The sequence below is a fragment of the Salmo salar genome, chromosome 09 (assembly GCF_965601325.2).
Source record: "Salmo salar chromosome 09, fSalSal1, whole genome shotgun sequence".
NCBI lineage: Eukaryota > Metazoa > Chordata > Actinopteri > Salmoniformes > Salmonidae > Salmo > Salmo salar.
Window position 1 is genome coordinate 32,542,926 of NC_138299.1, and position 13,420 is coordinate 32,556,345.

Sequence of the window (13,420 nt, forward strand, 5' to 3'; positions counted from 1 at the left end):
TGTTGTATCCTCAGGGTGTGTGTAACCCAGTATCCTCAGGGTGTGTGTAACCCAGTATCCTCAGGGTGTATGTAACCCAGTATCCTCAGGGTGTATGTAACCCAGTATCCTCAGGGTGTATGTAACCCAGTATCCTCAGGGTGTATGTAACCCAGTATCCTCAGGATGTATGTAACCCAGAATGCTCAGGGTGTATGTAACCCAGAATGCTCAGGGTGTATGTAACCCAGTATTGCGGTTGAAGCTTTGACATGTGTTGTATGCTCATATCCTTAGGGTGTGTGTAACCCTGTGTTACTGTTTGAGGAGCTCTCAGCCATAGTCCAGCTGGAGTACAGTCAGAAGGTCCTGCTCATCTCCTCTTATCAGAGATCCCTGCTGTTCTACACCCAGGAACAGACCCTGCAGCAGCTGGGCACCAAGCCTAGGAAGAGGTAGCCACTTACTCATTAGAAGTACCACAACTTACACTGAGTATACAAAACATTAAGAACACCTGCTCTTTCCGTGGCATAGACTGACCAGGGGAATCCAGGTGAAGGCTATGATCCCTTATTGATGTCACTTCAATCAGTGTAGATGAAGGGGAGGAGACAGGTTAAATAATGATTTTTAAGCCTTGAGACAATTGAGACGTGTATGTGTGCCATTCAGAGGGTGAATGGACAAGACAAGTGTCTTTGAACGGAATATAGTAAGTAGTAGGATAGAAGTAGGTGCCAGGCGCACCAGTTTGTGTCAAGAACTGCAACGCTGCTGGGCTTTTCACGCTCAACAGTTCCCCATATGTATCACGAATGGTCCACCACCCTAAGGACATCCCGACAACTGGCCTCACAACCGCAGACCACGTGTAACCACGCCAGCCCAGGACCTCCACATTCGATTTCTTCTCAGACCAGCCACCCGGACAGCTGATGAAACTGGGTTTGCACAATCAAAGAATTTCTGCACAAACTGTCAGAAACCATCTCAGGGAAGATCATCTGCATGCTCATCGTCCTCATCAGGGTCTTGACCTGACTGCAGTACGGCATCGTAACCTACTTCAGTGGGCAAATGCTCACCTTCAATGGCCACTGGCATGCTGGAGAGGTGTGCTCTTCACGGATGAATCCCGTTTTCAACTGTACCGGGCAGGTGACAGTCGTGTGTCCTGTGGGCGAGTGGTTTTCTGATGTCAACATTGTGAACGGTGTGCCACATGGTAGGGTTATGGTATGGGCAGGCATAAAGCTACGGACAACGAACCCAATTGCATTTTATTGATGGCAATTTGAATGCACAGCGATACCGTGACGAGATCCTGAGGCCTATTGTCGTGCCATTCATCTGCCGCCATCACCTCATGTTTCAGCACTGCCTCATGTCGTAAGGATCTGTACACAATTCCTGGAAGCTGAAAATGTCCCAGTTCTTCCATGGCCTGCATACTCACCAGACATGTCACCCATTGAGCATGTTTGCGATGCTCTGGATCGACGTGTACGGCGGTGGGCTCAAGTTCCCTCCAATATCCAGAAACTTCGCACTGCCATTGAAGAGGAGTCGGACAACATTCCACAGGCCACAATTAACAGCCTGATCAACTCAATGCGAAGGAGATGTGTCACGCTGCATGCGGCAAGTGGTGGTCACTAGGGCTGTTACGGTGACCGTATTACCGCCACACCGGCGGTCACAAGTCATGACGACAGTCAAATTCCACGTAACCTATTAGTCATGGTAATTAGGCTTCTCAACTCTGATGCTGCTGATGGTCATTAGCAGCCTACCGAACTTGCTAACTTCCTTGTATTCAGCACTCTTTTGTACCTGTAATCACTCACATTAATGCAAATGTAATTGAAAATCTAATGCAACATTTCTATAGGCTATGCAATTGCGTGAGAAAACAGAGTGATGGCCTCTATTAAAAAGAGGAGGATCCCATCAGCTTTCTATAGGCTAGGTCTAGTATATTTATTTCTCAACTTTATTTCTCAACTATTCATCACATTGCTTCTCTTTACCACAGGAGCATAGCCTACCTGGCTGGCATGAAAATAATCCACAGGAAAAGTGTTCTCCATTCACTATTTAAGTGCATATATGACATGTATTTTTTGAGACAGGTGCATGATAATGGTCCATTCTAAATCAAAACAAATTTCACACTTATATTTTTTAGTATATGTAAAGACAAGATTAAATCAAGAATAGTCTGATGGGTGACAATATTAGCCTATCACTTGTGAATGATATAACTTGTGAATAATGCCCAGTTTGTGTGCAGTAAGGCAAGAAACAGCGCATTACTTTTTTTTGTGCAACTTTTTCAAGTCATAGTCACACACGTCAAGTAGCCTAGCTCATAGGCCTATATGTTTTGATTTGTATCAGGTTTGTATCACAACTGAAGTGGCCAAATAACTACTTAAAATGAAGCACATTAATCCATTTTACAACAGGTGTAGAGCCTAACTGATGTACATACGCAGCGCATGAGTTTTAAGTTTGGGGAAGATTTTCCCGATAAAAATTATAATACAAGCATTACATGCATAATCGCATTTGCGGTGACTTTTGAGAAAGTTTTTTTGTCTGCTAATTGATTGCAGTTTGGAACATTTGCCCGTATAGCCTACTGCTGTGTGCTCATTGCTGCGCTTATAATGTGAAGAAATAGCCTAATAATTTATTAACATTTTTAGTTAAATGTTCTGATCTGCTGCGTCAGCCTCATGCAATTAAACATTTTTTTGATGATGCTAGTCGTTGTATTAATTTGGGATCTATGGCATCCCACAACTGTCCCAGACTTTGTTTGGAATAATACGAATTGAGATATCTGAGAAACCCATGTGAGTGAGAGGTGTTTCGGAGCAAGCAGATGTGAGAAGGGAATTGTAATTTTTATATTCAGCCCAAGGGCACAACGGCCACTAGCCGCAACAGGCATGGATTCTTTTGGGGTGCATTACGGCCACAGAAAGGGGATGCCGCCGGGAAATTCTAGGGATTATCAAGTGCTTGTCAAATTGTGAATCAGACTGATGAAGTGTGTGCAGCCTGACAGAAAACAAAGCAGAGCTCATGCCTTTTCATGAGACTTTTTTCAAATCATCATTAGTCACCTTATGCAGCCTTACAATGTATTAAAATCATAACATATAGCCCAACGTTTATTTCACAACTAAAGTTACATAATGAACTCTAAATGACGCATATAGGAGGACCTGTTTCTTGAACTGCTTAACACAGAGTAGCTGTATGTGAGCATTCCCTCAAATCGTTTGGAGAAAATATCCTTTCTATTTTATTCACCTATGTTCAATTGTATTCTTCATACTATAAAATAATGCCATGGAATTCTAAGTAAATATTTTTTGCTAAATGAACTAGTGTAGCCCACAGCTAAAAGGCATAACCAGATCAGGGCCTAACAAGGACAACGCAGAGTATGCTATTCTTCTGAAACAGATGATCCAAAGGTCTGCATCAGTGACTTGTAGGCTATGCATGGAAGCCAGGAGATGCTAAATGTGTTTGTTAATTAACGTTAAATTATCGTGAGACTGGCAATTATTTGCTTGACAATCAGCGGCTGACAAAATGTCATGACCACCACAGCCCTAGTGGTCACACCAGATACTGACTGGTTTTCTGATCCACGCCCCTACCTTTTTTTTTTAAGGTATCTGACTGTGACCAACAGATGCATACCTGTATTCCCAGTCATGTGAAATCCATAGATTAGGACCTAATCAATTTATTTCAATCGACTGATTCCCTTACATGAACTGTAAACACAGTAAAAAAAAAAATGAATTTCTAGCATGTTGCATTTAATATTTTTGTTCAGTGTACTATATTTATCTTGCATTGTTGTTGTTCCTCAAAGCAATGGGAAGTTTGGTGCGTGCTTCCAGCCAGGCCTGTGTAAGCAGAGTGACCTGCTAGTCTATGCAGCGAGGCCTGGCCTCCGGTTGTGGCGGACGGATGTAAGAGGGCTTGTGGTGGACACGCTGGTCCTCAAGCGTCTGTTCAACCAGGAGGTGCCGCAGTTTGAGCTGATCGCCAGGCCGGGCCCCACGGGGGGTTGCCGGCCCCACGAGAGGCAGCTGGGTGTGGTGAGCTGCTTCCTCAGAGAGGGCTGGGTCCTCAGCTGGAACGAATATAGTGTCTACGTGTTGGACTGCCTCAACCAGGTAAAGATGTCCTCAGGCAGGAATGGATACTTTGTTGTTGTTGAAATATTTTTGTATATATATTTTTTCATAACAAAAGGGTAGACAAGCAGGACCATTTACATCATTCACTTAATACAAAGGAATGGATACTTTACATGGATATCTGGATTAATGGATACATTAATACATGAATTTGAGCTGTCTTATGTATTTCCTCAACCAGGTAATCACTTTTGAATCACTTTTGTCACAAATCATATTTCGATAGAGAAAAAAGTAGTCAGGTAGGTGAATCTAGCCTGTGAGAGTCTTTAAACCTGTGTCCTGTCAGGGTGTCATGTTACAGGTCTATCTCTGTAAAAAAAAAAAAAAAAGCTGCCTTTCTAGGTGATCATCGGTGCACTGGAGAGCTGTGGGGACATCATCTCTGTATCATGCACCGAAAATGAAATCTTCATCCTGAAAGGAGATCGGGACATTGTTCGCATCTCGAATGCTCCTGAGGACTTGGCTTCCAACAGTAGGATGTCATACATAGTACATCGTCATGTCATAATATATCAGAAGCACTTTGTTCATTTCAAACCAACCATAGAGAGTTGAAAGAGAGAGAATCATGATCTCCAGCTAACACTTTTCTTACTCCTAGACTTTAATTTTGAATTCTTGTATCTCTATAGTCATTCCCAGATATATAACAATCTTCTGCTCTTAACTTTCTCCCGCCCAGTTTCTGAGTTGTCCTTCCATCTGACCTCTCCCCTGACCACTCCTACCATCCTGCTCCCTCCCACAGGCTGGACTGTCTCCACGGAGCCGATCAGGACAATGGCAATCATCACAGAGCAGGGGGAGTGGGAGAGGCTGGTGGATGAGGAGGTAGAGGAGGTGCTGGAGCAGGACCAGCTGAGTAACACCCCCGAGGCGGGGAAGGCCAGAGCCCTGATGGAGAGACCTGAGGTGGGGGAGCGACTGGACCACCAGAGAGGGGGCAGTGTACGGGGCACCAGTGATTTTCATAGCCGCAGCAGTTCCATCACGTCCTGCGACAGCGTTCAGGGCATGATGCTCTCCACCAGTACCATGGAGCAGTCAGAGCTCTCCTCCAGCCAATACAGTGCCATCAACCAGGAGGACTTTCAGCATGAGCTGGTGGTCCAGGCCATCAAAGTCAAGAAGAAGGCCAAGAGGAGGAGGCAAGGCGAGTGGCAGTTGTAGTGATTTGAGATCTAGTGTGTTATGCTGTGATTGATGACAAAATGTGAAAAAATTGCTGCAAATTGCTTTTTGAATAGATTAAAAAACTAACAGCTTGTCTTGTAATTACGTTTCTCTTATGGTTCAAGCCACTAATGTTGAAACTTCTTGCTGCTATGTTCTTCCGCTCTCTCTTTTTCTCTCTACAGAAAGTGGGAACCGCATCGGTGAGCAGCACAACAGCTGGTCCGAGAGCATTTACAGTCAGGATGGAGGAGGGGGCAGCGACGGGGGGACCAGCACCTCTATCAGTGAGCCCCCCTCAGCTTCCGACCACACAAGTTTCCCGTGCAGCAGTCTGGATCTACAGTGCAGGAGTAGCGGATCCCCCGACCAGGAGGGCTCCATCAGTGGGGGCTCTCCAGAACTCACTACCTCTGGAGCTCAGAGCCAGGGTGGTGACCAGAGAGAGGACCCTCTGACTCAGACTCAACCCCCTGGGACTCAGCCTCCCTCTTGCCCCATGTCCCTGCCCTCCCAGGACATGGAGTGCCAGTCCTACCCAGAGAATGTCAACAGCCCCTCCGTCAATAACAAAGAGGGGGAGACTCCCACCCGACACGTAGACCTGTTACTGGAGTGCACCTTTGCCTACATGCAGACCTCGAAGGAGCAGGACCCCATGGAGGAGCAGGAGGATGATCTCCTGAGCCCCCTCATTGGGCCGGATGACTTGGACCAGGACGACCCCCACCACCAGCACTGTCTGCTGGATCTGGAGCCTCCTAGCTGTGTTGATCAGATGTGTTATTCCCTGGAGCCTGAGCAGTGCCCCTCTAGTGACGAGGAGGACATTTACGCTGTCCACGGAGTTCCGTACTCAGCCTCCAGCGCCAGCCTGGGAGACAGACTCAACGCCCTCAACCTCCAGGGGTCCAACATCGGGCAGCAGGACCAAGACAAGACAGTAATAGTTATACTAGTGGTTACAGTTATATTACACACAACATGTGACGTTGCATCTTGTACCTTCCTCACTGTGTGTGCTACAGTACATCACATTCCATTTCAATGTGGTTAGTAATGGCGCATCAAAATGAAAAGCAATGGATCATTTGATTGTTATTAGTCATTTTATGGCACATTTATAACACACAAACCATTACTGTAGGATGCTGTGTCTGGTTTGAACCTTCTCTCCTCTCCTGTAGTTGGCAGAGAGCTGGATGGGCTACACAGGGCCAGGCTGTGGCATCCTCAACCTGGTTGTGACTGACCAATACATCTGGTGTCTGGACTTCAAAGGAGGCCTGTACTGCAGTGCCCTCCCAGACAGGGGCCTGAGCTGGCAGAAGTTTGAGGACAATGTGCAGCAGGTGGCACTGTCACCTTCAGGTGATGAGGATGTCTGTAATATGGTCATTTAGCAGAAGCTTTTATTAATCTATTGTTAGATGCTTTTATTTCTAAATCTGCAATATGTAACCTTTTAGGCAACATGACCAAATCCACATAGAAACGTGAGTTATAGATCTGTCATTATCATTAAAAGCAAGTCTAAGAAGTGGTAGATCTGTTCTATATGCACTATTTCTATGCTTCCCGTTCTTAAGTTGAATTTTTGCGACTTTGACTATCGGTTTTGAACACCAGCTGAAAATACTATATTTTGGGGTATTGAAAAGATGTTCCACTGCGGTTTAGATGCTACAAAGATTATCTACACTATATTTGCTTGTTTTATCATATAAACTGACATTAAGAGAACTATTAGAATTTAAGCAACCAGGAAATGGTGGGCGATTTCTGCATATTGTACCTTTTAAGCTTTTATTGATATTTTATTCAGTGACTGGGTCTGTTAGGGTCTATCATGTGTATATATTGTGGAAGAGATGAAAGGCACTGTAGTTGATGGAGACAGACTGCACCAGCAACCACTATCATCGAGAGAGATCTGTACTTTTCGGAGTTAGTTTGATTACCAAAATGACATCTTTGGATGTACACTACCGTTCAAAAGTTTGGGGTCACTTTGAAATGTCCTTATTTTTTTAAAGAAAATCACCTTTTTTGTCCATTTTAAAATAACATCAAATTGATCAGAAATACACTGTAGACATTGTTAATGCTGTAAATGACTATTGTAGCTGGAAACGGCTGTGTTTAAATGGAATATCTACATAGGCGTACAGAGGTCCAATATCAGCAGCCATCATTCCTGTGTTCCAATGGCATGTTGTGTTAGCTAATCCAAGTTTATCATTTTAAAAGGCCAATTGATCATTAGAAAACCCTTTTGCAATTATGTTAGCACAGCTGAAAACTGTTGTCCTGATTAAAGAAGCAATAAAACTGTCCTTCTTTAGACTAGTTGAGTATCTGGACCATCAGCATTTGTGGGTTTGATTACAGGCTCAAAATGTCCAGAAACAAAGAACTTTCTTCTGAAACTCATCAGTCTATTCTTGTTCTGAGAAATGAAGGCTATTACATTCGAGAAATTGCCAAGAAACTAAAGATCTCGTACAACGCTGTGTACTACTCCCTTCACAGGACAGTGCAAACTGTCTCTAGCCAGAATAGAAAGAGGAGTGTCAGGCCCCGGGGCACAACTGAGCAAGAGGACAAGTACATTAGAGCGTCTAGTTTGACAAATGGACGCCTCACAAGCCGTGAACTGGCAGCTTCATTAAATAGTACCCGCAAAACACCAGCCTCAATGTCAACAGTAAAGAGGCGACTCCAGGATGCTGGCCTTCTAGGCAGAGTTCTTTTGCCCATCTTAATCTTTTCTTTTTATTGGCTAGTCTGAGATATGGCTTTTTCTTTGCAACTCTGCCTAGAAGGCCAGCATCCTGGAGTCGCCTCTTCACTGTTGACGTTGAAACTGGTGATTTGCGGGTTTAATAAGCTGCCAGTTGAGGACTTGTGAGTTGTCTGTTTCTCAAACTAGACACACTAATGTACTAATGTCCTCTTGTTCAGTTCTGCACCAGGGCCTCCCACTCTTTCTATTCTGGTTAGAGACAGTTTGCACTGTCCTGTGAAGGGAGTAGTACACAGCGTTGTACGAGATCTTCAGTTTCTTGGCAATTTCTCGAATGTAATTGCCTTCATTTCTCAGAACAAGAATAGACTGATGAGTTTCAGAAGAAAGTTCTTTGTTTCTGGCCATTTTGAGCCTGTAATCGAACCCACAAATGCTGATGCTCCAGATACTCAACTAGTCTAAAGAAGGCCAGTTTTATTGCTTCTTTAATAAGGACAACAGTTTTCAGCTGTGCTAACATAATTGCAAATGGGTTTTCTAATGATCAATTAGCCTTTGAAAATGATAAACTTGGATTAGCTAACACAAAGTGCCTTTGGAACACAGGAGTGATGGTTGCTGATAATGGGCCTATGTAGATATTCCATAAAAAATCTGCTGTTTCCAGCCACAATAGTCAACATTAACAATGTCTACACTGTATTTCTGATCAGTTTGATGTTATTTTAATGGACAATATTTTTTTTTATTTTCTTTCAATAACAAGGACATTTCTAAGTGACCCCAAACTTTTGAACGATAGTGTACATATTAGTAGATGCATTAAAGTTTAATTTTATTTTAGGGTCCCTGCTCTGGAAGGTGGAACAGAAGACCATGACAGCATATGCATGTGGTAAAGTCACCATCAAAGGAACGAGGCACTGGTACAAGGCCCTGGAGGATTCTGCCTTTGTGGCGCTTGGTGAAGACACAGCATGGATCATCCGAACCAGCGGGGACCTCTACCTGCAGACAGGTGAGCTACTGGTGACTATTCTGTACTGTATGTCCTTTTACTATTAATGGAGTATAGATGAACAGACCTGATTAGATCAAACACATTTAGACAAATTCATGTAAAAAAAAAAGTTGCTTCAAGATTTTGATGGCACATTATTTGAATGCATCTTTAATGTAAGTATTGTTAATGTACTTTTTGCACAACGGCCTGATTCGCTCTATTTTAAACAAGACTTTGTGATTTTTAGCCCTAGGTGGTCTCAGAGTATTAAGAATATTATATCACAATCCTGTTTATTGGCAGTCTGAACTCTCAATTCAGCAAATCAGTTCCTGAGATTAACCATTCTCCATTAGATGGCGCTGTTCAGGCCCATAGTAAATAGTATCATCAGTCACTGGCTAAATCTTTTTAGAGGTAATCATAATTCTGTACGGATGGCATATTAAGGATCAAAATAATGAAGCCTAGTAAATCCAAAACATGCGTTTAGAAAGTAATGTCTAACCTTTGGTGTTGTGATGGATTGTAACACACTCGCTGACCCTGCCCTGCTTTTCATGACAGGTATTATATTATTATACTTTGGGTGGGTTTAATCCTGGATGCTGATTGGTTAAAACTGCGTTCCAGCCGATGTCTATTCCACAAGTTACCACCGGCTAAAGCTATGATGTTGAAATGCCTATTTACTCTGTTTCATCTCACTGCCCAGCCAGGCAATTTATAAACTTGATCTCCACTGTAAAAAGCATCTTGACATTATCTCCCACTTCTTTTAGACTAGCGTTTGATTTTCAACAGGGGAGATTTGTATAAACCTTGTCTGTCTCTCTGACATTTACAACAATGTTTTTCTATACTGAAATTCGATCTCCAGCTGTCCCATAATATTGAACGTGTCCGACGGGAGTCGGGAAGAGACAGACAGGCAGGCAGCTTTTGTCAGCCAGTCGAAATCATGAATCAGCTGGCATAATTTTTATGGATATATGCAAAGAAATGTCAGTTGAAAACAGGTCAAATGAAACGAAATGCAGCTAGTTAGCTGTCTTTCCAGCTTCAGATTTCAGTGATTGTGTTAGCTGTGTTGTTGGCTAGCTCCTCAGAACTAGAACTGATGAGAGAGCACATTTTCTACGCCAGGCAAAATCGTGCATCATTAGCTCATTGTTAGGAATGTATCCAAATAAATGTCACTAGAAAACACCTTAAGCAAATGTAGACACTTTGCTGTTATTCTGTCTGCACTGTTTGACGTGACTGTAACTTAGCCGTAGTTGTCTAGCTAGCAAGCAAGGGATAAGAACATTGCCAGTCATTATGGCGATGGGACATTTAGAACGAACGACTGGGTCGCTCGCGTCCATAGATACAGAACAAAAAGACTAAACGACTGGGTCGTGTCTCTGGCAACAGAACCAATAGAACGAACGACCAGCCGGCTTGGGTAGCAACTTTAGATTTGTGTCGGGACTATATCTCGTGGAAGAAGGAAATGGTATGAATAAATTAATCAAAATAACGTTTCTAATGAACGTTTGTCAATCATTATTTTTACAATTGAAGTAGGATGTTTACATACACCTTAGCCAAATACATTTAAACTCAGTTTTTCACAATTCCTGACATTTAATCCAAGTAAAAATTCCCTGTCTTAGGTCAGTTAGGATCACCACTTTATTTTAAGATTGTGAGATGTCAGAATAATAGTAGAGAGAATGATTTATTTCAGCTTTTATTTCTTTCATCACATTCCCAGTGGGTCAGAAGTTCACATACTCAATTAATATTTGGTAGCATTGCCTTTAAATTGCTTAACTTGGGTCAAACGTTTCAGGTAGCCTTCCACAAGCTTCCCACAATAAGTTGTGTGAATTTTGGCCCATTCCTCATGACAGAGCTGGTGTAACTGAGTCAGGTTTGTAGGCCTCCTTGCTCGCACACGCTTTTTCAGTTCTGCCCACACATTTTCCATAGGATTGAGGTCAGGGATTTGTGATGGCCACGCCAATACCTTGACTTCGTTGTCCTTAAAACCTCTTTGGGCTAGGGGGCACTATTTCCACGTCCGGATGAAAAGTGTGCCCAAAGTAAACTGCCTGCTACTCAGGCCCAGAAGCTAGGATATGCATATAATTGGTAGATTTGGATAGAAAACAATCTAAAGTTTCTAAAACTGTTAAAATTATGTCTGTGAGTATAACAGAACTTATTTGGCAGGCGAAACCCCGAGGACAAACCATCCAGGAAAAAAAATATTTTGAGGTCACTGTCTTTTTCAATTGGGTTTCTATGGAGAACTAGATTTATGAGGGACCTGGTTGCAGTTCCTATGGCTTCCACTGGATGTCAGCAGTCTTTAGAAATTGGTTGATGTTTTTCCTTTGAGTAATGAAGAAGTAGCCCTTTCCTTTCTGAGTTTAGAGCCAAGTGGACTGTTTTGTTTGGGGAGCGCGACCTGAAACTCGCTCCACTTTCATTTTATCCGCTATTGAACACAGTTTATTCTGTCTTAAATTTTATTGATTATTTGTTTTAAAATATCTAAAGTTGGATTAGGAAAGTGGTTTGAAATGTTTGGATCGAGTTTACGGGTAACTTATTAGATACTTTGTAGTCATGTTGGGCGAGTTGGAACCAGTGTATTTTCTGATTCAAACGCGCCAAATAAACACGCCAAATAAATTGACATTTTGGGGATATAACGACAGAATTTATTGAACAAAATGACCATTTGTGATGTTTAATGGACATATTGGAGTGCCAACAGAAGATCATCTTCAAAGGTAAGGCATGAATTATATTGTTATTTCTGACTTTTGTGTAGCACCTGCCTGGTTGAAATCTGATTTTCATGTGTTGGTATGCTGGGCGCTGTCCTCAGATAATCTCATGGTTTGCTTTCACTGTAAAGCCTTTTTGAAATCTGACACTGCGGCTGGATAAACAAGAAGTTCATCTTTAAACCGATGTATAACACTTGTATGAATTATTATTATGAGTATTTCTGTTTTTGAATTTGGAGCGCTGCAATTTCACTGGGTGTTGTCAAATCGATCCCGCTAATGGGGTTGGCACGCGAAGGGATCCATAAGAAGTTAAGCCATTTTGCCACAACTTTGGAATTATGCTTGGGGTCATTGTCCATTTGGAAGACCCATTTGTTTTAAGTTTTAACTTTCTGACTGATGTCTTGTGATGTTGCTTCAATATATCCACATAATTTTCGGTCCTCATGATGCCATCTATTTTGTGAAGTGCACCAGTCCCTGCTGCAGCAAAGCACCCCCACAACATGATGCTGCCACCCCCGTGCTTCACGGTTGAGATGGTGTTCTTCAGCTTGCAAGCATCCCCCTTTTTCCTCCAAACATAACGATGGTCATTATGGCCGAACAGTTCTATTTTTGTTTCATCAGACGAGAGGACATTTCTCCAAAAAGTATGATCTTTGTCCCATGTGCAGTTGCAAACCGTAGTCTGGCTTTTTTATGGTGGTTTTGGCTTCTTCTTTGCTGAGCAAACCTTTCAGGTTATGTCGATATAGGACTCGTTGTACTGTGGATATAGATACTTTTGTACCTGTTTCCTCCATCTTCACAAGGTCCTTTGCTGCTGTTCTGGGCTTGATTTGAACTTTTCGCACCAAAGTACATTCATCTCTAGGCGACAGAAAGCGTCTTCTTCCTGAGCGGTATAACGGCTGCGTGGTCCCATGGTGTTTATACTTGCGTACTATTGTTTGTACAGATGAATGTGGTACATTCAGGCTTTTGGAAATTGCTTCCAAGGATGAACCAGACGTGTGCAGGTCTACCATTTTTTTTTCTGAGGTCTTGGCTGATTTCTTTTGATTTTCCCATGATGTCAAGCAAAGAGGCACTGAGTTTGAAGGTAGGCCTTGAAATGCATCCACAGGTACACCTTCAATTGACTCAAATGATGTCAATTAGCCTATCAGAAGCTTCTAAAGCCATGACATCTTTTTCCGGAATTTTCCAAGCTGTTTAAAGGCACAGTCAACTTAGTGTATGTAAACTTCTGACCCACTGGAATTGTGATACAGTGAATTATAAGTGAAATAATTTGTCTGTAAACAATTGTTGGAAAAATGACTTGTGTCATGCACAAAGTAGATGTCCTAACCGACTTGCCAAAACTATAGTTTGTTAACAAAATATTTGTGGACTGATTGAAAAACTAGTTTTAATGACTCCAACTTAAGTGTATGTAAACTTCCGACTTCAACTGTATATATTGGTAAACTGTGAA

At 42.5% G+C, this 13,420-nt stretch overlaps 1 protein-coding gene across 2 annotated transcripts in view; it reads left to right on the forward strand.

The window, feature by feature from the left end:
• LOC106611195 (tectonin beta-propeller repeat-containing protein 2) overlaps positions 1-13,420 on the forward strand; it is a 37,365-nt gene that overhangs the window by 2,141 nt on the left and 21,804 nt on the right. The window contains exons 5-11 of one of the 2 annotated variants that reach the window (XM_014211158.3): positions 277-434; positions 3,884-4,190; positions 4,560-4,692; positions 4,969-5,373; positions 5,579-6,336; positions 6,581-6,764; positions 8,987-9,160. In XM_014211158.3, the coding sequence (XP_014066633.3) occupies positions 277-434; positions 3,884-4,190; positions 4,560-4,692; positions 4,969-5,373; positions 5,579-6,336; positions 6,581-6,764; positions 8,987-9,160 (2,119 nt within the window). Of the gene's footprint in view, positions 1-14; positions 4,191-4,559; positions 4,693-4,968; positions 5,374-5,578; positions 6,337-6,580; positions 6,765-8,986; positions 9,161-13,420 lie in introns of both variants that reach the window. The other variant, XM_082955734.1, reaches the window with a different exon arrangement.